The sequence below is a fragment of the Mesoplodon bidens genome (genome assembly GCF_964165515.1).
Source record: "Mesoplodon bidens genome assembly, chromosome: 12".
Taxonomy (NCBI): Eukaryota; Metazoa; Chordata; class Mammalia; order Artiodactyla; family Ziphiidae; genus Mesoplodon; species Mesoplodon bidens.
In genome coordinates this window covers 89048923-89072429 of record NC_138168.1, presented here as the reverse complement: position 1 = coordinate 89072429, position 23507 = coordinate 89048923, and the positions used below count along the sequence as shown (strand labels likewise).

At 39.2% G+C, this 23507-nt stretch overlaps 2 protein-coding genes across 6 annotated transcripts in view; both read right to left on the bottom strand.

Annotated features, from left to right (window-relative positions):
• Positions 1–21602, bottom strand: part of QKI (QKI, KH domain containing RNA binding) — a 139862-nt gene extending 118260 nt beyond the window's left edge. For 2 of the 5 annotated variants that reach the window (XR_014017172.1, XM_081250641.1), the window contains exon 1: positions 20975–21600. Coding sequence is in view for 4 of the 5 variants with exons in the window: in XM_081250641.1 (XP_081106767.1) it covers positions 20975–21116 (142 nt within the window). In the remaining variant the exon portion in view is untranslated. Of the gene's footprint in view, positions 1–20974 lie in introns of all 5 variants that reach the window. The other 3 variants (XM_081250642.1, XM_081250643.1, XM_081250644.1) reach the window with 2 other exon arrangements.
• On the bottom strand, positions 14354–20968 carry LOC308625962 (uncharacterized protein). Its single transcript, XM_081250649.1, has 2 exons — positions 19730–20968; positions 14354–16256 (listed from the first exon to the last, which is right to left on the bottom strand). The coding sequence occupies exon 1, from the start codon at positions 20894–20896 to the stop codon at positions 20471–20473; it is 426 nt and encodes a 141-aa protein (XP_081106775.1). The 5' UTR covers positions 20897–20968; the 3' UTR covers positions 14354–16256; positions 19730–20470.
• Positions 21603–23507: the final 1905 nt, after the last annotated feature.

Below are 23507 nucleotides of genomic sequence, written 5' to 3'. Positions count from 1 at the left end.
TGCAATTGACTTCTTACACACAAATTCATCATAAATGACAAAAGGAGGCAGAAAGTAACAAAGATACAGCTTAATTTTTCCAACTCATTTTTACTAAGCTCTTCCTCAAATATTCAAACATATAATCCAGAAAACCTTACAAACTACTCAAATAGAAACCCCTCAGTACACTCAGCTTATTAAAAATGACTCTTAAATACTTGGAGCAAATGCTCTCTGGCACCTTTCCCACAACACCTTCTTTAAAGTGTTTACTCCAGGATCTGACCTGTTTTGGTTTAACCACTTTTCAGGAGTTTTAAGATTATTTTAACCTCAAATGAGTAATTTGGGGGAAGGAAAGTTGAGAAGACATTCTGGCTTGTAATATATCTTTACATATCTACAACTTAATACCTTAAAAGTTATCTAAACAAAAACAAACAGAACAACACAAAAGGATCACATCTTACACTGTCACCTTGAAACTGCAATATTACCGTGAACACTCCCCTTACTTCACTCCACTGACAATCCTGTAACTTTGAGCTAATTCAGTAATGTGACTTTTCAAACACATAATTCTAAAACCCTTTCAGAACTCAGAATCTTAGGTGCTTCAGGTGTTTCGGACTCCGACATAAACAATCTTGAACTAAATCATGGCCCCCTTTATCACAATAATAGATTTGGATGTGAATGGAAGCATATCACTAAAACAAACAAAAAAAACCTTTTTAAAAAGTAAACCACCACCAATATCTATGGAAACTGAATTCAGATCAGCCTATAAACAACTAATTATACTTAGCCTACTAAAGAAAAGCAGTACAGTTTTAATGAAGTACTATATGTATACAGATGTGTATACATATATACACATGCATGCAAACACATATACGCACAATACTTATATATCATTAAAGTTATATATGTTATATACATACATTATATGTGTGCATATACAAACACTACACATATCATATAAAATATGAAATATTGCTGAAATATATTAACATACATATTATGTATGTATACAATTTATATAGATTCCATATACCTTATTCTAACTTCATCTTGTATGTTAAGTGTGTGAAATTTTAGTTTTTTTCTGAAATTGAAAATAAAGCTTTCAACATACTTATTTACTGGATCAGGAGCATCAGAGTTAAAATAATTGTACTTCACTTCTCTCACAAAGGTCTAGCGTAAAGAATATTATCTTTAGGGTCTATCTCTGAATTCTAAACTTGCCATAGCTTACTTAAGCCAAATAAACCAAATGAACAAGCACGTATCACTGATAAAAGAATAAAGGAGTTGATTTATTTTAAACTTTGCATATTTCAGAGATGGCTAAACATTCTAATTTATCTCCAACATTACACAGAAGCTTACTTCTCATATGGATGTTATTACAATATGGCACTTAAAAGTGATTTAAATGAAACCACTTTCGACGGCAAAGATACAATTGCTGGTACTTGTTTTAATAAGAAAAACTAATACTCCTATTTCTTAATTTCTTACCTTCACTCTCACGTGCACAATCTCAATAAACTGTTTCCTAAAAACAGAGAATTAATTTGTAAGCCTTTTTTCTTCCTTCTATTCTTGCTTTCTCAACCATCAAATTTAAATTCCCATATTTTAAAACTAAACACTTCTATAATCCTGTACTTAAAGAGAACACACACTTGTCACAGCTCTACTCTAGAAATGTACCATACTGCCCAGAAAATAAGATCTATCAGATCAGGGTTATATATCCAAACAAAATCTGATAACCTCCTAGAAGAAATCCTTATTTCCCTTTGGAACCCAGTAGTTTCAGTAAGTATACTAAGAAATATTTTTATCTCTTTCATTGGTCTTTTTACATTCTAAACATTGACCATCCTCCAAAAAGCCTCACTTTCCAATAGTCATAAATAATTCTCTCAACTTGGACACACATCTGTTAACAAGTATGTGTATCATGGGGGGAAAGTACACCTCAAAATACATGCAACAATATAACCAAGATTCAGGGTTAAACATCCTAAACGCCACATGTTGGAACAAGGGTTCAGTTAATCATAAACAACAACAAGCATTAGTTACCTCAGAGTAAAAAGTGACAAAGTCCAGATTTCTCATAATAGAAATTCTACTATTCTGTTTAAATTTTATAATATAAACTGTTTAAATATAAAACAGCAAAAACTGATAGTTTATATGACAGACATTCTATCAATTCAATGTTGCTTATAAACCCAGATTATTCTGCATCCTTTAAGATTGTAGTCCATCATATAAACGGCAGAAACATGAATTACACAGCAGATGAACGTTAAGTGTGGTAAATGGATTTCAATTCATTAGGCACACCAATGTGCTGAAATACAAAAAGGAAGCATTTTAGAATTTTAATACAAAAATGTATGTGTTAAAGGCTTTATGTACAAAGCAGAAGCAACTTTAAACCAACTATCTCTAACTCTTAAATAGAACACTCAGGTGTCATTCATCTGAACCTAACAGACCAAGCAAAATATCCTGTGATCCCCAAGTTCTCCTCAATGTCGAAATGGGTGGGTAAATTTAAAGTTTGTTCCCTCAAGAGTTGCTTTACTGGCAATTTTCTCCCAGTATCAAGGTCTGCAATTTCCATTTGGCTGCCAGCTTGCGATTAAATTCATCACCTTTATTATAAAAATGTGCTTTACTCCATGGGCTGCTGCACAAGAACTATAAGGAAAACATTTTTCACTGCGAACAGCAAAATCATTCTAAGGCAACCACCACATCCACTCAGACATTAGCTTCCTCAACCTGATAAAGTAGCCTGTATCACTCACAGGAAAAACCTGTAACAATTGTGTAACCCACAGAAACGAAATTAGATTCTATAGAAATGCCATGCTTTAAGTTTTTAAAGATAAAATGCAACCAATTTCCTAATTTTCACATTCAGTGTTACTGCAAGCAAATCAGTTAACCACAAAAGTCAATATACAGAATATTTCCAAATTCCAATACAGAGACATAATTTTTCAGTGTTGGATAATTAAGTATCCACATTTATCCTATCATTCAAAAGTTCACAGTTTGTATTGAACCTTAACTTTTACTATCTGGGCAAACAGCCAATGGTCAAAGATAATTTTAAAAGATATATGTGTTTATGTAGCACTTCTATCTAACTTTACCTTCTTAATAAATCACAATATAAACTTCAAAGGAAAAAAAGTCAGAAAAGAAATAAAAATATTTCCCAAATAATGGCATTAGAGCTAGTCACCATGTCGTATTTAGGACAACAATACTACTCCCTTGTGTGATTTAGATTTTTTTTAAAGATTATCTATAAAATTAACATTTACTTTTACAAACTTGGTCTGTAGACCAAAAATTCAGAAATCTCTTATTTTCAAGTAAACTTCATTGTATTCATTTTAGAATTTACAGGGGATAAAAGAGAACTTAAATTTCACATTAAGATGAATTGTCAGATCCTGCAACGTGAACCTGGAATAAATTTTCATTTTCCTGCTAGCAAATGATGTGATCCCTTCCCATCTTAACCTGTGCATGCCCCTGTCGCAGCAATATAAGCACTGTACTGCGTTTTTTATTCCATTTCTGTCTCCACTCCATTGTATGTCTCCTTAAAAGCTGGACTATGCCTTACTCATCTTTGTAATAACTCCAGCACCCAGCAAAGTGCTGGATTTTATTTTTTTAATTTTATTGAAAACTAAATTATACCAGGAGTCAACATCAGTTTTCCTAAAACCACACAGGTCACAATCCATTCAATCTATAGTATTAGTCACAACCAGTATTTTTTAAATGGAATAGAACAGAAAAATACTATATTACATCAGAGGTAATACAAATTATTATTTCATGAAACTTTCATTTCTGCTGTTATATAAGTATATATGTATGTGTACATAACAAAGTATTTCTCTTTTTAGGTAGCATTTAAAAATTTAAGATATATACCTTCCTGGTTCATGTTTATACCATTTTTCTGGTTCACTTCTATACTGTCAGCATATATGGGTTGGCCAAAAAGTTCAAACTTTTTGGCCAACCCAATAAATATTTGTTATTCAATAAATAATGTTAACAATCAAGGAGACTCTTGACTTACAAAATGAAAGACTTCCACTTCTCACATCCCCTACTGACATGTAAAATAAACAAAACTGACCCTCGAACAAAGAGGTAGACAATCCGGGTATAACTTATGTCGGCCCTCCGCATCCACGGATCCAGCCAAAAATGGACCTTGCAGTCCATGTTTTATTACTGTTGAAAAATGTCCACGTATGGGACTTCCCTGGTGGCACAGTGGTTAAGAATCCCCCTGCCAAGGCAGGGGACACGGGTTCGAGCACTGGTCTGGGAAGATCCCACATGCCGCGGAGGAACTAAGCCCATGCACCACCAACTACTAAGACTGCGCTCTAGAGCAAGCGAGCCACAACTACTGAAGAAGCCCGTGTGCCTAGAGCCCGTGCTCCGCAACAAGAGAAGCCACCGCAATGAGAAGCCCACACACCGCAACCCAGAATAGCCCCCGCTCGCCGCAACTAGAGAAAACCCGCGTGCAGCAACGAAGACCCAACGCAGCCAAAAAATAAATTTATAAAAAAAAAAAAAGAAAAATGTCCACGTATAAGTGGACCCCTGGAATTCAAACCCGTGTTGTTCAAGGGTCAATTGTACTTTTTCCTATAACCTAAAAACAAACCTAGGATTTTTCTAACTCATATCTTACTTTCATCTTCCCTCATTACTGTCCTTCTCTAACTGATCCATTTATCCATCCCTCTACTCTCTTCCCCTTTTCGTATTTTCTTTTACTCAAGACTTAAAAAAGAACAACATAGTGTTTTTTAAAGACACCTCTCTTAAATTAATCACCCTTCAAATTTTAGATAAGTCTACTCTATCTGGCCTATGAAACTAAAATCTGTACAAAACATCAACACAAACACGTCTAAATATTAGTCTAGCAACAACAGAGAATCTGAACTGAGTATTCAAAAGATACCAAGTGGCTTTCTCACTTTCCCTTATCTTCATCTTGGACTTTTATCACATTGTTCTAGGACACATGACCTAGATGTATAAGGAAAGGTTGGTGGGGGGAGGGGGAGAGGAATAGTTTACTCTAACAAATGACTTTAAAATATTTGTAGAGAACATGGGCAGTGAAAGTTCTTATCCAAATGTACACTGAATTGTTCCTAGACCTAGATTCAGCCTGCAGGAAAATGCTAATGGAGTCTACCAAGAACCCAGGAGAACCTTCTCTGTCTTTGACCTGAAACATCAGTTTAATGACAGTATCACTGTATGCATTAAATGCTTAATTTTATTCTTATTTAGAGGAAAAGTTAAAATACCCTAGGTAGATATCTCAAGCAATGAAATAAAATTTAAAATAATTAAGACCACTCACATCAGAAGGTAGTCACATTATGCAAATTATCAGTCATGACATAATTCTCCACAGAGGGGATCAGGCCCAAAGGCACCCTCTGGCCAATAATATAACTTACAGATATACTTCTGTCACAAGAGCCAAATGAGCTACCATTTCTGAAAGCAGCAGTTTCTAATCTGTAAAACTTCATGAAAATGAAACTTCATGTAAATGAACTGCATTTACATACTATTCAATTAAAGGATGGAACTGTGATCTCTAAGATCCATTCCAGCTTTAAAATCTGAATTACAGGGTTTTTCTTTGAACAAGGACAAAATTTTGAATAAAAATCCTTTGGGCCTTCCAGGTGAAATGCTACTCTACCATCCAACCCTTGTACCCCCCCCTTTTGAAAGGCTGCTGCAAATTATAAATGTCATCAAAATTTCATTTTATGATTAAAAATTTCATTTTATGATTTATGACTGCATAACTGCTGTAACAACGAAGAGAGCTAACATCTTATATGCATAGATTAAAACAGAAGTTCACAGAAAACACTCAACTGGTTACTGATTTACAGACCTCACAAGACTACATCACTGCATCTCAATGTTTATTAAACACTCTAACAAATATTTTTATTTTCAAAAGTTAACAATTCCTCTTCGCCTTACAATTCATCAGTTCCCAAATTTAAAAATTTTACACTTAAACCAGGCATATATTAGAACATCAACATATTTCTATGTGCTTATCTATTTCAAAGCATGTTTCACTCTAACGTTTAAATCGTCAAGATTCTCTTCTTACTTAGAGAATTATACTTTTTAAAATAGCACATCTACATTTTTATTTAAATAACATACACTAATTGAAATAAAATTCACTATTGAAACACTTTGCCTCAATTGTTTAAATATAAAGCCAGAAAGGGCACTTTTCTTGCTTCCTTCAAGATGGAATTTGAAACAGTCCCAAACTAAAAGAAATTTAACTATCTTTTCAAAGGGTACTTTGAACTGACTTGAACCAGCATTCTCATTCAAAATTAAGATTCCCAATTATTATTTAAACCTTCCTCTCTCTAGATCCACAGGTCTTATCATCTCTCTAATATGTCCCATAATATATCCTCACACCACTAGTTCCAAGAAGAAAAGAAAAAACGGCATTCCTTTACCAAGCAATTTCAGAAAATTCTTGACTGCAGGTCCTGGATATTTAACGTATCAACACAAAAGAATACGCAGCACTTCTTTGACTACAGAACCCTTCTGTTCTCAGACCACTTCAAGAAGCCAGTATCACATGGAACGGTTTTCAAAAACACTTCCCTAAAGCCTCCATCAAACCACAGTTAAATTAGCAGATCTTCAATCTCTCCCCTCCAACCTAAGAGCTCAGTCTTTCAAGCCATTAGAGCAAACGCAAATGGAGAGGATGATGAAAGGCAAGCATAAGACAAAGACCCATACCACACATACGGACCAAGAGATGCCAGCAACTCACCTTTAGTACACAGCTTAGACTCACCATTCTAGAAATCACACTCACTAATCCAGATGTACCTCTTCCCCCATGCACCTAAACCCAACACAATCACCAACAGACACATACAGAAAAAAAATAAAACAAAAGGCATCGTAATAAAAGGCTCAGTAAATCCAAATGTACCAGTACAACAGAACAGAAAGCCAGCCAAAGTAGGTATGTGTAGATTAGAAGGAGAAGTAGTGAAGTGGCAAAATACTGGGGTGGGGGGTAAATAAGTCAAGAAAATCTGAAAATCTGAAAATCTGTAGCAAGCATAGCTATCCGTCACATTAATATACATTAAACATAAATATGGAGGCAGATAAATGAAAAAATCAACTAAGAGAAAGATATAAAAGGAAAAACCTTAAATGGGTCTCCCATTATCAAAAGGACAGAATCTAAAATCCAGGCATTTAAGCTTTTCTACAGTAGAGAATTACTTTCTTTTTCCTACGAAATGTTCTCACATTCAAGGATAGCGTTCCCTTTGTCTACAGCACTACTCCCTTACCTTTTCACCGCTTCAATCTTATCTTTCAAGAGCCAGGTGAAGTTTTTTACCTCTTTTCCTGCAACATTCCATAATCTCCCTACCCTAAAGTGACCTCTTTAGCAAGTCTTTAGTCCCCTCTAGTTTATATTACTTTTATTTCATGCTATCCACCCTACTACTCAGACAACTTGAAGATATGGAATGAATCTGAAGCCTTGTTGTACTCCTCCTAACATCCCACACATAGTATGCATTCAAATATTTGCAAATAGAATAAAAACTTTCAAATAAATATGTTAAGTCGTTAAAAGCTAATATGTGAAATATGCAACTCTGACATTACTCAAAAATTGCATGTCACATAAGAGCAATCACTTTACTGGAATGCAGCATAAAATGCTGATTTCCAATTACCACATTACAGAAATAAAAGAGTTCGGTATTCACAGGGCCCAGTTACAACACTCAGTAGCTTAAGGCTTTTTAAACAGTAAGTAATAAACTTCTGAAACCACTGATATTATCACCACACAACTTCCTGAAAGCAAAATGATACGTCCAATAGAGAAGAGTTAATAAATTTAACAGACCTCTGTAAGACGAACTATGTTACCATAAAAATTATGTTGTTAAAGGATATAAAACGGCAGGGAAAATGCTCATGATGTAATTTATTAAAAAAAAACACACTCAGTGATACTATTAAAATAGGATCCCAGTGTTGTCATATCCATAAATAGAGGGGGGGATAAAAGAATGGAAGGAAATTCACCAAAAATGTTAAGAGTCACTATCACTGATTTATGGGTGATTTTCATTTTTTAATTGATACATTTTATTTTTTTTCTATGAGATGAAGAGTACTTGTTATGATAAGAATACATGTGTCTAATTCCTTATAACAATACATTTTTAATGATTACTAGGAGGAAGATATTTAAGATTCTCATAAACTCTCAAATGACTATAAGAAACTGTCTTCAGAATGTATACACAAAATCTTCCCCTGAAAAATAAAAATTCACATTAAGGTTCAAAGACAGTATGCTATGATAACCCTCTGCCCTCACACCACCACCTTTCCCAGGATTCAGAGACTACAAACCACCCTGTTGTGAAAGGTAAATTTAGAATGTTTGCATCTAGGGGAAATCCCTGGCCGTCCAGTGGTTAGGACTAGGTGCTTTCACTGCCGGGTTCGATCCCTGGTCGGGGAACTGAGATCCTGCAAGCCGTGCAGCGTGGCCAAAAAAAAAAAAAAAAAAAAGTTTGCATCTTCAATTCTCTACATTTCAAGAATGACAAAATGGAGAGAAAGAACAGTCTGGGGAAAAAGTAAAATGCAAGTTATTAACAGTTCTACAAAGGTACCACAGTAGATCTCTTCTTCCCTGGTCCTCTACATATAAACAAAGATAATATATCTATTCTTCTCCCATGTCTGACTTCAAGCGATGGAAGGAAAAATGGTATTTTATGATTGACTTGGCAATTTAAAAAAACCTCAGTATAACTAGAAAAATATAATTTAAATGCATTAATTATTAACGAAACACATACTTCCACAAATCAAAAAGTTCCTAAGAAGGAACTTAAATAAGCAATATTTCTTTAACAATTGCAAGGCAGTATTAAAGCAAAATATATAATATTTACCTAACCAAAAAAACTGACAAGGAATGCTATAAACTATAATAAACTGAGATAAGATTACCTTTTTACTGCTGATAATTTTTTATTACTATAGTAAAACTATAATCTCCAAAAGAACTTTATCATGCAATGGTAAACTATGGCACACTTTTTTTTTCTTACTTAGATTAATAAACAGAAATCAATTACCTGGTTAAAGATTTTAGAATTGCAAAGATAGTATACAAACAGAATACCTTTAAACAGACTTAGTCCCCTTCCAAAACAAACAAAAACTCTTCAAACAACGAAGCTGTAAAGGTGAAAACTGTATTTCAGAAAACTGCTGTAATCAATCCAATGTCCTAAACCAGTCATATTTTATATATTTTCTATAGCTAACACAGTCTCTTAAAAAGACAAATTATTTAAAGAAATACCACAACTGATTTACATACCACCCCAAATATTAATAAAGTCAATAACCAATATTTGTTACATTCCTCAGCAACTCTTCCCTTACAATTTAGAGGAGAAAATTTTCCTATTCTGGCAAGAGGGTTATTTCTCAACACATTTTAATCACTAAACACTGTCTTTTGTGTACTAATATCTCCATCTGCTGGAACATAACTTCCTTACTACCAAAAGGTCTTAAGGACAAAAACTTTACAGTAGAGATTTTGCAACTACTTAGAAATAAAACTTTAATACTTAATTTCTACCTAAGGATTTTTCTCTAACTCACAGGAACTTTAAAGCCTAAAGGGCTATCCTTATCCTTTTACCGATATTATTCAGAAGAATTTACTAAATTAAAACACTTCGCCTGCTATGTTCTCTTCTCTTCCTGCCCTTCAGGCTTAAGATACAAATCACTAGCCTGAACAGCACAACCTTCTCCTTTTAAGTTAACTCTCTGGATCTTACCTCCATAAATATACATACTCACTAACCCCTGATTATAAAATATATTCTCCTCTAATTTCTGCTAGACATGGGGTAACAGCTAATAGAAACAGTCAGTATAACAAGAAAAGAACTTAGCTAATAAATGACATCATCAAAAGGTCAAAAACAAGATTTGGTAGGAAAAAAAAAAAACCCTATAGATAGAATAAAGCCAAAGAAAGAAGGAAGAAAATCACAATCAGAAGAACAAGAGGTCACTGGTTCTACCTATAATCTGTAATGTGTCTAAAATGTATAAAAAACATTTAAACATGTTCAGTAGTTTTACTATTATTAGTAATATTATTTTGAAAGTATGTTCTCTACATTGTAGGATCAAGTAAATAAGTAATTCTGTCATTGTCAGAAACCATGATATTTTGGTGTTGGCAAAAAAAGAAAGATATGATTATAAAATTAGATATAATGTTAAAATTGAATTGAAAATACAAACATGAATTCATGAATTTAAAAACGATACTGTCTAGCTCAGAAAATGGCCAATGGCCTGGATGTAACCTCACCCTGACAGAAATCAACATGTCTGGCGCCTAAATTCACATCTCTAATACCATTTCCATTAAAAAGAACCTTGGAGAAAGAATTAATTCTAGCTGTGGGGCAGGTGAGCTTGGGGCATCAAACTGTCCCAAAAAGCAAGGAAGATTTCAAAAGACACAAGAGCCAGTTAGATTATCACAGGCCAAAATTGTGAAAACCTGAATATCAAAAAGAATATTAACTGCAGTGAGTCTATGAAGATCCATGAGCCCATAATGATTATCATGAAACACAGAAAAAATTCATTAGTCACCCTTTGAGCCAGCTAGGAAACCAACACTTTACTCTGACAACAAACCAATAATTAATAAGAATAAGCACCGATCTGACTTTTCCATTAGGAACTTATTATATAATAGTAATATTCCCTTGCTGATGAAAGAAAGCTTTACCTTTTAAAGAGCACTTAACTTTACAGTGGAAAGATCAGTCTATCTCCACTCTAACCCAGATTATCAATTTTAGGTTCACTAACAGTAGAACCAGAACTGTGCCCCCAGAGCGATGCAACACTAAATACACAGTATCCCCTATGACATTATACTGGAACCTGTCCAATTCTTTAGATCTAACTGCCAAAGTAATAGATACAGATGACATAAAGGAACAAGCCCAGTGACAAGAAAGTTACATTAATGTCATTAAAAAAAAAAGGGGGATGGTTCTAGATTTAAGAGACTTCAAGTCCTAACACCCAGATTCAATGAATGGTCCTGAGTCAGATTCTGATTTGCACAAGCCAGTTCGGTCACAAAGAATATTTTGGGGACAACTACAGAGATCTGAATGTGGACTGGTTATTATATTAGTTGTATGATTAATCCATTTTGTTCGGTGTGAAGTCACTATGTAAAATACTGCTAGTTTTTAAAGAGATACCTAGGGACTTATGGGTAAAGAAAAAATAATTTGTATGCCTGTTTATTTTTAGATAAACACCATTTTTTAAAAAAACTCTAGAGTTTAAATCTAAAGTGCAGAAAGATCAAAATATATTTTTGTTAAATATTTCGAGAAAGTATAACAATTTCTTTAAATTCCCTTATCTCTTAACTCTCCACATTGTATCCAAATTCTACTTTCTTAAATCCATATGTTCTATACACTCTTCTTAGTTTACCCCCAAAGATTTCATGACGGCACCCAGATATAACCCAAGCCATCGATGGTTCCTTACAAAACTCAGAATAAAAGGTGAACTATTTACTTACCCTGGCATTCAAGGCCCATCACAATATAGCCCTGCATGAGTCTTCTGGCTCTGCTCTTCTAATTCTCACTACTTCTCTATATGCATTTGCCATTCCAAGTAACTTCATCTAAACACACTTTCTGAAAGTCTTTCAATCTCCCATCACTACTGTTCTGACACCACTGCACTTTTCTCTTCTGCTGGAACATCCTTCACCCCCCCATTCACCTCATTAAATACCGATTAATAATACCATTCACCTATGAAGGCCAACCCAGGTTCCACTTCTCAAAACAACCTTACTAGACACTTCAGCTCAAAGTGACTTCTTCTGAACTTTCAGCATGTTAGTAGTGAATGATCCTCCTGCACACAAAAATTAGGCGATGCGCATATGGATAAATTACCTTTCTCCGTTTTTCTCTTCTCTCATTCTCTACAAACTGCTTTGCTTACCTGCTTGTCCATCCTATCAGAAACAACCTTAAAATGCTGACAGAGGTTAGATGATGCAGCCTTATAGTCTACGAAGCTCTTGCATATAATATTCTCCAGCCTCTGAGTATTCTGATTGGAAGTTTGGCAGAGCAGTTGATAACTCAATTTACAGATGAAGAAGCTGAGGTTCAGAAAGGTTACCTATATGTCCAAGACCACCAAACTAATCAGTTAACTGCAAGTCATGATTAAATCCCAGGTCTATTTGTCAAAGAACTGTTACTCCTTTGCAACACAGTCTCATTAGCATGTGGACAGAAACTGGAATCCATTTTCATCTTTATGCTGGCTCACTTGTGTACACATGCACACACACACAGAGTCAACACTTGAATACGTCATAACAATGGAGGCATCACTGCAACAATGGTGACAGAAGCAACACCAATAAAGGATTAGGGGCAGTTAATTTCAGAGTAATTTATATTTGGCCTTGGTCAGAAATTTTTTATTTCTTCTAATCAATTCTATCAGAATGATACAATTACTGTAACACAGCAAACAAGTAACTGTGGTTTATACTTAATTCTTTTGCATATACTTGAAAGAAACAGTGGATGCTCCAGATGTGGGCATCGGGAATGGGATGTAGGAGCTACCCAGTGCAGCATTATTTCCACTCGATTCATCATCATCCACCTCTTGGCTGGCTTTATTTAGTTGCCTACCTATGCTTTTAACTACCCTATGCCAACCTAAAACTGATACAAGTGTATACATTCCTGACTCGAATCACCTAGCAATATTAAACCTCTAAATAAAACCTTCCAGTCAGAAATGTTTTTTCCTCTTGAGTAGTTATTTAAAATAGTAATAAAAAGATCAACAATACTAAATATTCACTAGATTTATTTGTACCATGTTATTTTAAGAGCTAAAGTTCTATCCTTTGGTTACTAAGAAGTTTAAGTGAATGAGTTGAAAGCCTCTTAAAACGCCTTTACTTTCTTATTTTTAGCCCTTTAACTATCATAAAGATTTACCAGTAAAAGATGTGTGTGTATATATATATATTTATATTAGCTCCGAAAATTTGACCAGCATTTTGCTCAACTCCAACATATCACAGAATTAGCAAAACCCCCATTTGCTTTTTTTTCCTTCATGTTCACAACCTGAGGCAGCGGTTTTCTAGTACTTGGCTGCATTCTTCTTCTCTAGTACCGCTCAGGGAGTGGCACAGTCACCAAACAGATCACCTTGCTTTGTGATGTGGACAAGTCACAACCTCTCCATACCTCGGTCTCTGCACCTATGAAATGAAGACCTCATCCCCCAAACTCTCGGGACCCTGGTAGCTCTGAAATGCCATGAACTTCTGGTATTACTTTAATATGCCTTATACTCAACTGCATCTAAGAAGAAATGTTTTGTATTTCTTCTAGTTCTTTTCACATACACACCTCTTCAAACACTCTTTGTAAAAGAATTTTGAGACCCTGTAAAATAGTATATGACACTGAAGTAACGAAAACAAGGCTCCAAATAAAGCCTGCCTAAGAGTGTGCTTTTTACCAGTGCTTTCCTTTCTCTTTAATGTAATAAATACATGTATGTTATATATTTTTCATTTTTCCTATATATTTTAAACTATTAAATGAGCTTAAAAGCCACAGGTTCCTCCAATAATCTGCAACTGACCAGGTGATCATGCCCAATCTTTACAACTCATCCTGCACAAAAGCCCAAAGCCAGGTGTTTATTTAAGACGCACTCCATTTTCCACTGTTGATATATAATCATTTCAATCCTGAGGCCAGGCAGATGTTACTTTGAAAACCTTCCTTGCTCTGAACTTCACCATCCCTAGCACCCAATCCCCAAGGATTTCAAGGCCAGCTCACATTCACTGCATGGCTCCCTTCACATACATGCATGCTTGCACACATGTGATCACACACACTCTTTCCTTATTACCATGGCCATACAGCATAGGACCACTTCATGGGTTTAATGGCATTTTGATGTTTTTCTGAGACTTCAACACCCTTGAAAAGCATCCAAATTGACAAATTCTGTTTTGTAAGTAATGTGATAGAAATGTTACAGTAAACTGATTCATTTCACCAGCCTCAAAATTTAGTTTAATAAAATATGTAGGTTAGAATCAATACATAAAGCAACATTATGAACATAAACACAATTTTATTTTATTAGACTTGATAGGATTGCTGGGTTTTCAAACTAAGAGTTTCTGCTTTAGAAAACTGAGGAAATGTTGAATACATTAAATACAGTCACTGCCTCATTAATTACAAGAATTCTGGATAAATTACTTAACTTTGACAAGCTATATATTTGTTAAAAACTCCTGACAGATTTATTTGAAAACACTGTTAAGGCTAAAACAGAAAAGTAAACTCCTTTTAAGAGGGTTAAATTTCAGATAACTGAAAATGTCAATTTATCAGTCTTCTAAGTAACGGCACAGTTTCAAATTAGCTTTAAGAAACACCTGTGTTTAAAAATCGCTATTTGTGTTAAATTACTGTAACAGCCACCTATGTTTATACTCAGCTTTCCTCTAAACTAAAACAATTCAAACAGTCCTTAATTTATCCTGAGCACATCAAAGCAGCACTTAGGGACAAGGAATCTTTCATATTTATTGTGCTTTGCAGAGTACAAGAACTAAGTATCCATTGAATGTTGACTTTTATAGGTAATTGACTAGACGAAGGTTCACCTATATAATTCCATAAATGCCAAAACTTTCAAGAGCTGAGACGAGTACTGATATACTTATGGACCGATATACTTTGTATAAGGACTGGCTAGAAATTACTGCTTAAGTAAAGCAATTTTATCTTTCTAATTCTCAGTCATATCAATGGTAGTCAAGTAAAATTAAGATTAGGCTCCTTGAGGGCAAGTACTGCAAAAAATATTCTAAGATTTCTAAAAAATACCACCTTTAAGAAAAAAATACACGTACCTTTTTTCTAATTGCCAAAACTACCTGCTTAATCCCACGTTTTAGAGAAATTAGAAATGAGAAAAGGATTTAAAGTGTGAACCTCTTTATTAATTCAACAAACATCTGAGATCATACATGTGCCAGGCTATAAGGTGGCCACCTTCAAGGAACTAACTCTAACAAGGAAGACAGACACAAAAAGAGATAATAATATTACAATGTTAAGTATGATGGTAACTACATAGAGAGTAGTACCTAACACAGGCTGGGGTTATATTTATAGTCAAATTTCATAACACAGTCACACTAACAAAACAAACTGTACTCACTATGAAAAGTTTAATGCTATTTTTGCAAGAGTTTAATGCTATTTTTGCTTTCTGTTAAATGAAAATAAAGCTGTAAAAATCTTACTTGGACATCAAACAATCTAGCTATTTTGAGTCCCAAAACTGAAATGCTAATTCAAAAAAAAAGGATATAAGCATTTCCTAAAAGTTCTCATTAAGAAAAAAATACATTATTGCACTTAAAATTCACACTGAACTGTCTTCATGTCAAAAAAGGAGGGGCCGGAGAAAATGACTAAGTCCTGTCAATCATGTAAGTAAAAAATTGGTACCTAATTCTAATTATGACTTCTTGGCATGGGCCCATGCACTATCCCCTTCCCTTGACCCTAAAATAGATCCTTGCATATCTTCACAACAGCTGACATATAAGTAACAGAAAATCCCTCAGTAGGCTCCTTAATCAAAAAATAAATCCTAACAATGGCATAGCACTTCCAACATCTCCAACTGAATAAAGCAAGTCTTACTTACAATTGCACCACTATAAATCAAAGTGTATTAACAGCACTGAATTCTCAAGTAAATTAAAATACAGTTCCAGTCAGATTATAAAAAGCTGCCCTTACAATCACACTGGTGTAATTCTCTTAATACCAAAAGAGTAAAAAAACAAATCAAAAACCTTACACAGGCCTCAAAAAACGAGCATCGGAATCATGCTCAGGAAAGGCAAGGAGGGGTCCACGTCATGTCTTCTGTTGCAGGAATCTATTTCTCTTAAGAAGTAAACCAAAAACCATTTGTTCTTATGGAAAACTGATGCACTTCAATCAGCTTCAGGACTGTGACTACTAGGGGGATAATCACAGAAATAAGATAGGTACAAAGCACTGAAAAGGTAAAATTAACTTGTTTTCACTTGATTTTCTCAAAGCCATTTAAGAAAAGGTGCTCATACCAAAACACAGTAGCAAATGTGATTAGCAGAGACCTATTCCCATGAACTCAATTACATCATATCCTTGGTAGTACAGATTTACTACAAAGCTTGTAAACTAGATAAAGTTAAGAAAGAGAAGTCACCTGCATCACAGTATGTACATGCATTCTAAATACACAGCCGGCCTACAGGAGTTGAGTTTCGAAAATACAGAATAAATGCTGAGTAAATGACCCGTGATACAAATTATCATTTCCATTATTACCTTACTATAGCTGCTGACACCTCCTGGGTGAGGAGAAAAAAGGAAAATGTAAAGAACAACTGATTATAAATACTGGCTTCCTTCTTATTACTAATAATTCAAAGGATTGTGCGTACAAAAACACAACCTTTGCTCCTAAACAACAGATTAATTACTTCAACTTAAATAAAATCTGCTTGTCACAGATATTGGTTACTGTCAACTAGGCTTCTTCGGGGGGGGGGGGGGACCCAAAACTATAGTAAACTTATATAGCAAAACTCCTCTCAATACCAAGAAACCACCATATAATTTTTAAACTGATCAAGATTTCTAAAGAAAAAAAAAAGAAAATTGAAGTGCAGGAAAACTGAGAATGATACATTCAATAGTAAATGCATAACAAATGGAAATTAACATGGAAAAATGTTCACTAGTAAAGCAAATTTTAATTTAAAATATTTTTTGCCCTCATTTTCAAGGGAGAGGGAACAGGGAGAGAAAATAAATTGAGGTCAAAAAGAAAACTTACATCCTCCCTCACTCCAAAAAGACCATGAAAAAGTGAATTTTTCAAATCAGTAATGCAGACTCTAATCTACACGTTTGCTCACTTTTTCTGAGCCACACACTGATTTTTCAGTTATTCACAATAAAAAGATTTAGGCTAGCCTTCCTCATAAACCACACTACATATTCGTTAATTTTCGTTATCTGCCTAAGACTGAAAAATCAGAATCTAATTTTAATATCCCTAGATCTCCATTTCCCCCTATTTGGGATTTTTAAGTCAAACTGATTTTATTTTTACTTTTACACCGTCTCAATTCTAAATTTCAATACTTTATTAAAATAATTTGCATTAAAATACTGTTCCTGTGTTCCTGCTTAAGTTTCATTTTCACGACAAAGAAAGGTTTCCAAAAAAAAAAACAAACCCTAGTAATAGCTATTCTTTCCCATGGATGGATGGTCCCAAGGTTCAGTGGAAAACTTCTCTTTAAAGGCAGAGCAGTTTAACACTTTTAAACCTTGGTTTTATCTGTAATCGTCTCTATTGTCAATGAAGGATTAAGTGTCGGAATTATCAACAGAAGTTATGTCATTCATACGACTGGCCCAACCTAGAATGCATTCACAACCTAAAAAATCAACCAGGTTGACGATACTTGGGAGAAAAAGCTGACAACCCCTCCCCCACCCCGCAAAAAACAGAAAACAAAAAAAGATTGTTCACACTCCATAGTCAAAATATAGGCTAAAGGTTAACTTGGCATAAAATTAAAATGTTCAGTCTAAAGCATTCAAATTTTAATCAACCAAAAAAATCTAGAGCACAGAAATCCCAAATGTGTAACCAGCCAAATAAAAACTCTCAAACTGACAAGGAAATTTTTCAAAAGCTTACTTTTGAAAAATATTTCAAAATTGCTACTCATTCAAAACTTCTAATTATCAGAAGACGCATCTACTGTAACCAAGTACAGTATCTTAACTCGATTAAACTAATCACTAAAATAAAATTTACAGTATTAACTAAATTTTAAAACAATTTTTCAGCCAATCATACGGACAAAGGAAATTAGAATTCCTAACCACAAACAGAAGTCATGATTAATTTATTTGGGACAAGGACAGGCCACAAAGAGGTAAAGCACAACTTGCCAAATTTCAGAATTAAGTCACCCAGCACGGATAAAACGTGATGCACTTCAGAAACCAATATTTTCCTTAAGTCAAAATACGTTTATAATAAGGCTAACAATTACAGGAAGCAGCTTATTCCACACTAAGGAATAACCCCTTTTCCTGTGTGTTTGTACTGGTCTGATAAAAAACAATCAAACTTCCTAGTCATTATGCTGCCCCTTTTTAAACATCCTAGCTATTATACAGAAGCAATCTTTACGCTGGGGAGTTGAAAAGGCTAAAACTCAAGACAGAACTGAGACAAGAGATGGAGTAAACCATAATGAAAGGGAAAAAATATACATGTTATTTAGAATATATCATCCTCAACCAGTGGTCTCCAACATTTAAAACTCAAATGGTTACTATTTTCAGGCGAAGAGAAACGAACAAACCTTTGTTAGAAATAATGACATAACTGGAATTCTAAATTAAGAAGATTAAAAATTACCAAACCAAAGGTTAGAAACTTTTTAACAGAACCAACTCCAAATTATCATTGAGAGATTTCAGACCAACATAAAAGTACAAATGAGAACCCTTTCAGAACTAATCAGAGAAACTCAAATTATTTACTTCAAATAGTGCAAATGGGAAGAAAATATTTCCAAACTTTTTAATAATCTCCTATGCTGTTTGATTGAATTCAACATTTTAATTCAAAGAATGCAATTTAACTTTAACCCTAATACTGTCAAAACCTATTTTCAATTTAATGATTATAAAGGATTCCTTCTGTACAACTGTGCTTAAAGAAAAAAAAAATTTTGCTAATACTACCAAAACTTTAACTGCACCAAAATATGCCAAGAAGAAAATAGAGTATTACTTCTGCAGTGTGATAAAATTGTTCCAATAATTTGAAAGAAAGTGTTTTCAAAGTTTTCAAATACATATGTGGACACAAAACGACAAATGCAATGACCTATGATTTAAGTTTCAACTAAATTTAATATAGGTCAGGTAATTGAGTATGTTACATATTTTGCTCCAAACATTTCTCATGTTTAAAAAAAATAACTGGCGCCCCTTAGCGCCCACATTTGGAAATACTCAATTTAAGAGTTCCAGCAATTTTTTTTTTTTTTTGACATTCCAGAAAGTTTTCTGCCTCCACAATCTTTCAAATGCCAACACAAATAGGAAAAGCAGAACCCCTTAAAGAGACAGCTCAGGTTTTCTCCGGAACAATTTCGTGTTAGCAGATTTGCTGTTTCAACTATGGAAAAAGCCCATTTCAATATGGGCTACTACTGTATGTTTTAACGTATGTAGGCAAAAAAGCAAGTACGCAGTAATAGCTGATAGTTTTGTACTTTTAAAGTTGTTTCTGACTTTCTTGACAACAAAAGTTTCTGGGATTCTTCTTGAACCACCTTTTAACACGGAGACATTTCCGGTCTTTTGTTCTTTCCTGACATTCCAACTCTAACCTTCAGATTCCTTTTCCCCAGCTCTATTGTAAAAAATCTCTCAAAATTCTTGCCAAAATATCTAAAATCCCCTGCTCAACGCTATAAAGCACAGTTTCCGTTTTCTTTAAGTAGTCCTCCGGTGATGCTTCTAAGCAGAAGAAACTCCTCGCTACTCGATTTTCAAAATAAACATTTTTGTTGGTCATGTTTTTCCCTAGGCGTCCCCAGAAATGCACAGCCACCGGACGCGAATCGTCCCGGTCACTGCTTAAGACCTTGTTAAAGTAATCCCAGAGTTGGCCAAAATTAATCTTCTCGTCATTCTTCGCTCGCCACAGCTCTCCGCCAACAAAGCTTTGCTGCGAACTTCTACTCGTTTTTATCTTGGCCCTTTCAAACGTCTTGGTTTCCCGTCCTAGCAGCCGAGGCAGCGGCGCCCTCGGGAGAAGGCTCTCCGCCGAAGTTCTTTCGGACGCGGGATTACGTTTACATGTGTCCTCGCGGTATTTCGCGTTCACACCCCCACCCCCAAAAGTGAAGTTCAACTCCCGAACACTTCTCGCTTCCCCAAACAAAAGGATAAAAAGTGCTTTCCGCTGTCATTTTGTCCTCGCCTTCGGCTGCATCAGCAGTACTTTCGGTCGGCTCTGAAATTCCTTTAAATTAACCAGCCCCACGCTACTCCCCTCGAGTACTTCCAAGCTACACAAACTTCAAAAAAACCACAAGCCACACTGGACTTCCCACTCCGGGAGCCGCCGGCGACCTCTGGGAGGGCCCCCTCCGGGAGCGGCCCCGAGGCCGGTGTCCTTCAGGCGCCCGCGGGGCGCGGGGCGGGCGAGGCCGGGCTGCTCCCCGGGAGGCCCGCGAAGCTTGGGGCCGTCGCGGTGCTAGAGGCCGGGCCGGGAGCCGGGGGCCCTGCAGCCTCCCCCAGCGCACCCGGCTTGGGCGCCGGCGGTGAGGGGTCCCGGAACCGGGGCCCCGCGTCCGGGGGGGCGTCCCGCCAGCGGGGCCCGCCCGCCGCACCCCGCGAGCCCAGCCTCGGCGCCGCCTCCTCGCGCCCCGCCCGGGCCTCGCCGTCCCCAGGCGCACGGTCCCCGCCGGCCGCCACCTTCCCGCCCTCCCCATACTCCGGCGGGCGTCGGGTCCCGGGAAGAGGGGCCGCCGCCCCGGCGCGGGCCTCGAGGGGCCGGCGAGGCGACTCACCTTCGTCCAGCAGCCGCTCGAGGTGGTTGAAGATCCCGCAGAAGTTGGGCAGGCTGCTCATGAGCTTCTTGTCGTTCATCAGCTGCATCAGGTAATCTGGGGTGGGCTTCGGCTTCTCCTTCGTTTCCATTTCCCCGACCATATTCCAGGCTCCGCAGCTCACTCCGCCCGCCGCCGCCGCCGCCGCCGCCGGAGAGGAGGGAGGGGCGGGGAGCCCCGGCCGCCGGCCGCTCCGGACTCGGCGTCCCGCTCCGCTCCGCTCCCGCGCCGGGCGCCGGGGCGGCCGGACCGCGCGCTCACCGCGCTCTCCCCGCCCCCGCAGGCACTTTCCGCCCGCGGCCCGACGCGCTCCCGGCCCGCCGCCGCTCCTCGGCCGCCGGCTCGGCGCGTCGCTCACGAGGCCGGCGGGCGGGAGGCGGGTCTCCGCGGGCCGAGTGCGGGCGCGGGCCGCTCGGCGCCGGACGAAGAGGAGCCGGGACGCCGCCTCTCGCTCGGCTGGTCGCGCCCGTTCAGCCGCCGCCTCTGCCGCGGGCTCGGGGTCTCTCTGGGCTGGTCTCCGCCGCGGCCGCCTCTGCCGCTGCCGCCGCGCTCTGACTCCGCTCCTCCTCTTCCTCCTCCTCCTCCTCGCCTCCTCCTCCTCCTCCTCACTCACTTGGCGGCGGAGTTCGCCTCAGTTCAGGCGGCGCTGCCAGCGGCGGCGGCGGCGGCGGCGCGGGGGGAGGGGCGGCGGCGCGGGGAGGGCCGGGGGCGGGGGGCGGGCGGCAGGCGGGGCCGCGCAGGGCGGCCGTTAGCTGGGCCCGGCCGGCGCGCTCCTCCTCCTCCCGCAGCCACCGCCCCCCGCGGCCCCCCGGCCCAGGCGCCGCCGCTGCCGCCGCGCCGTCTCCCTCCGGCGGGGTGGGCGGCCTGAAGGGCTAGCGGCGGACGGCGTGACGGAGGCGGCGCACGGCGAGCCCGGCCTGGGCGCCGGGCCGGGGTCGCTGCCCCGGGCGAGCGAGAGCGGAAGGAGGGGCCGGTGCTGGGCCGAAGGACGAGGGAGGGGGCCGGGTGGCTGTGCTTTCCACTGGGGCGGGGGCGCGGGCTGCGGCGCCTCTAGCTCCCCGCCGCCGGGCCGGCTCGTGTGGCGGGCGCGGTCTGGCTGTAGCGTTACGGGAGAGGGATTCCCAACGGGACGAGCCACGGCGCGCCAGGGCTGCGCTCGCCGCCACACAGCCCTATCCTCTCCCCCGCTACTATAGTTCTTTAAAAGCCTCTCCGCCACCCTCCCCGCCGCCCCCACCCAAACAAATTTTTTTATCGTCCTGTTGCTTCACAGGGGACTTTCGGGGTGGGCGTCACGTGGCCCGACACGTAGCCGTAAGGCCCGAGAGCGCGTGCGTGCGTGGGGGCCGGAGGCCACGCCCCTTCCGAGGGTCGCTCCGCCCCCGCCGGGGCCCCGGGAGCAGAGGGGGAGGTGCGGGGCCTGCGCGCGCCTGCGTGGGGCGGGGCCGGGGAGGGGGCGCGGCCCCGGGAGGGGGAGGGGCGGGCCGAGCGCAGGGGTCCTGGTGCGGGGACCTCCACGCGCGGTGGCCGGGCCACCGGACCCCGGGGGGCGGGAAGTAGCGGGGTCTTGTTTCTCGGCCCTGCGCTGTAACGTTTCTGCGGCCCCGGGTCCTCCTGCGCAGGGCGTGTTCACGATGGGCTCCAACTGCCGCTGTGTCGTTGGTGGGCCCGCACGACGACCCCCGCTGTCCCAGCGGTCTCCTGCCTCGAGAACCACGCGGCGGGAAGGAACCGGAGGAGCAGCGAGTTCGCGTGGGCGCCCCTTGCCGCCCCGACGGCGTGGCTGTGGCGGTGGCCGTGCGTCGTGGGTCCGGGCCGGGGGGCGCGCTCCGGGCCCGGGTCCGCTCCGTTGCGGCATCCAGCTCTTCCAGGCTGCCGTGAAGAGTGAGCACCGGCGGTACCAAATCGGGAGCGGAACGTGCACGCTGTTTGCGATGTAGCGCTTCGTGATGGCATCAGTATCCAGTAATAAAATGAAGCCGCGATAAAGAGACGAAACACGGAGCATGCACCTAGTTGGAAAAGCGAAAGTCAACACTCATATTTGCAAACTTGCAGAAGTAATCATACCTTGGGCACGAGGTTTTTCATGCAATACAATCTATTTCAAACATTTAGGTTTGCTTGAGAAATTTTTCTGAACTGCAACAGTGCAGTTGCAGTTCAGAAAATTTGGTTTATGTAATGTCAGCCACCAAATCTGTATCTGCATTTTATTGCTAGCCCTTTATGACATGTTCAATTAATAATGTAGACAAAATTATTTAACATCAAACTGACCCTTGTAAGCGTGACACGTGGCTGAAATATCTATTTCATGTCTATAATCATGTCAACTGTGTTTTAACTTAAGTGAGAACTTAGTGCGTTTTTTGCAGGGGGGAAAATTTTGCTTCAAACAAATTCTGAAGAACACTTCTAAGTTTGAGTTGTATTGAAACTACGAAATGAATTTCAAACAAAACCTGAGTGGCAAGTAGCTACTGGCCTATCC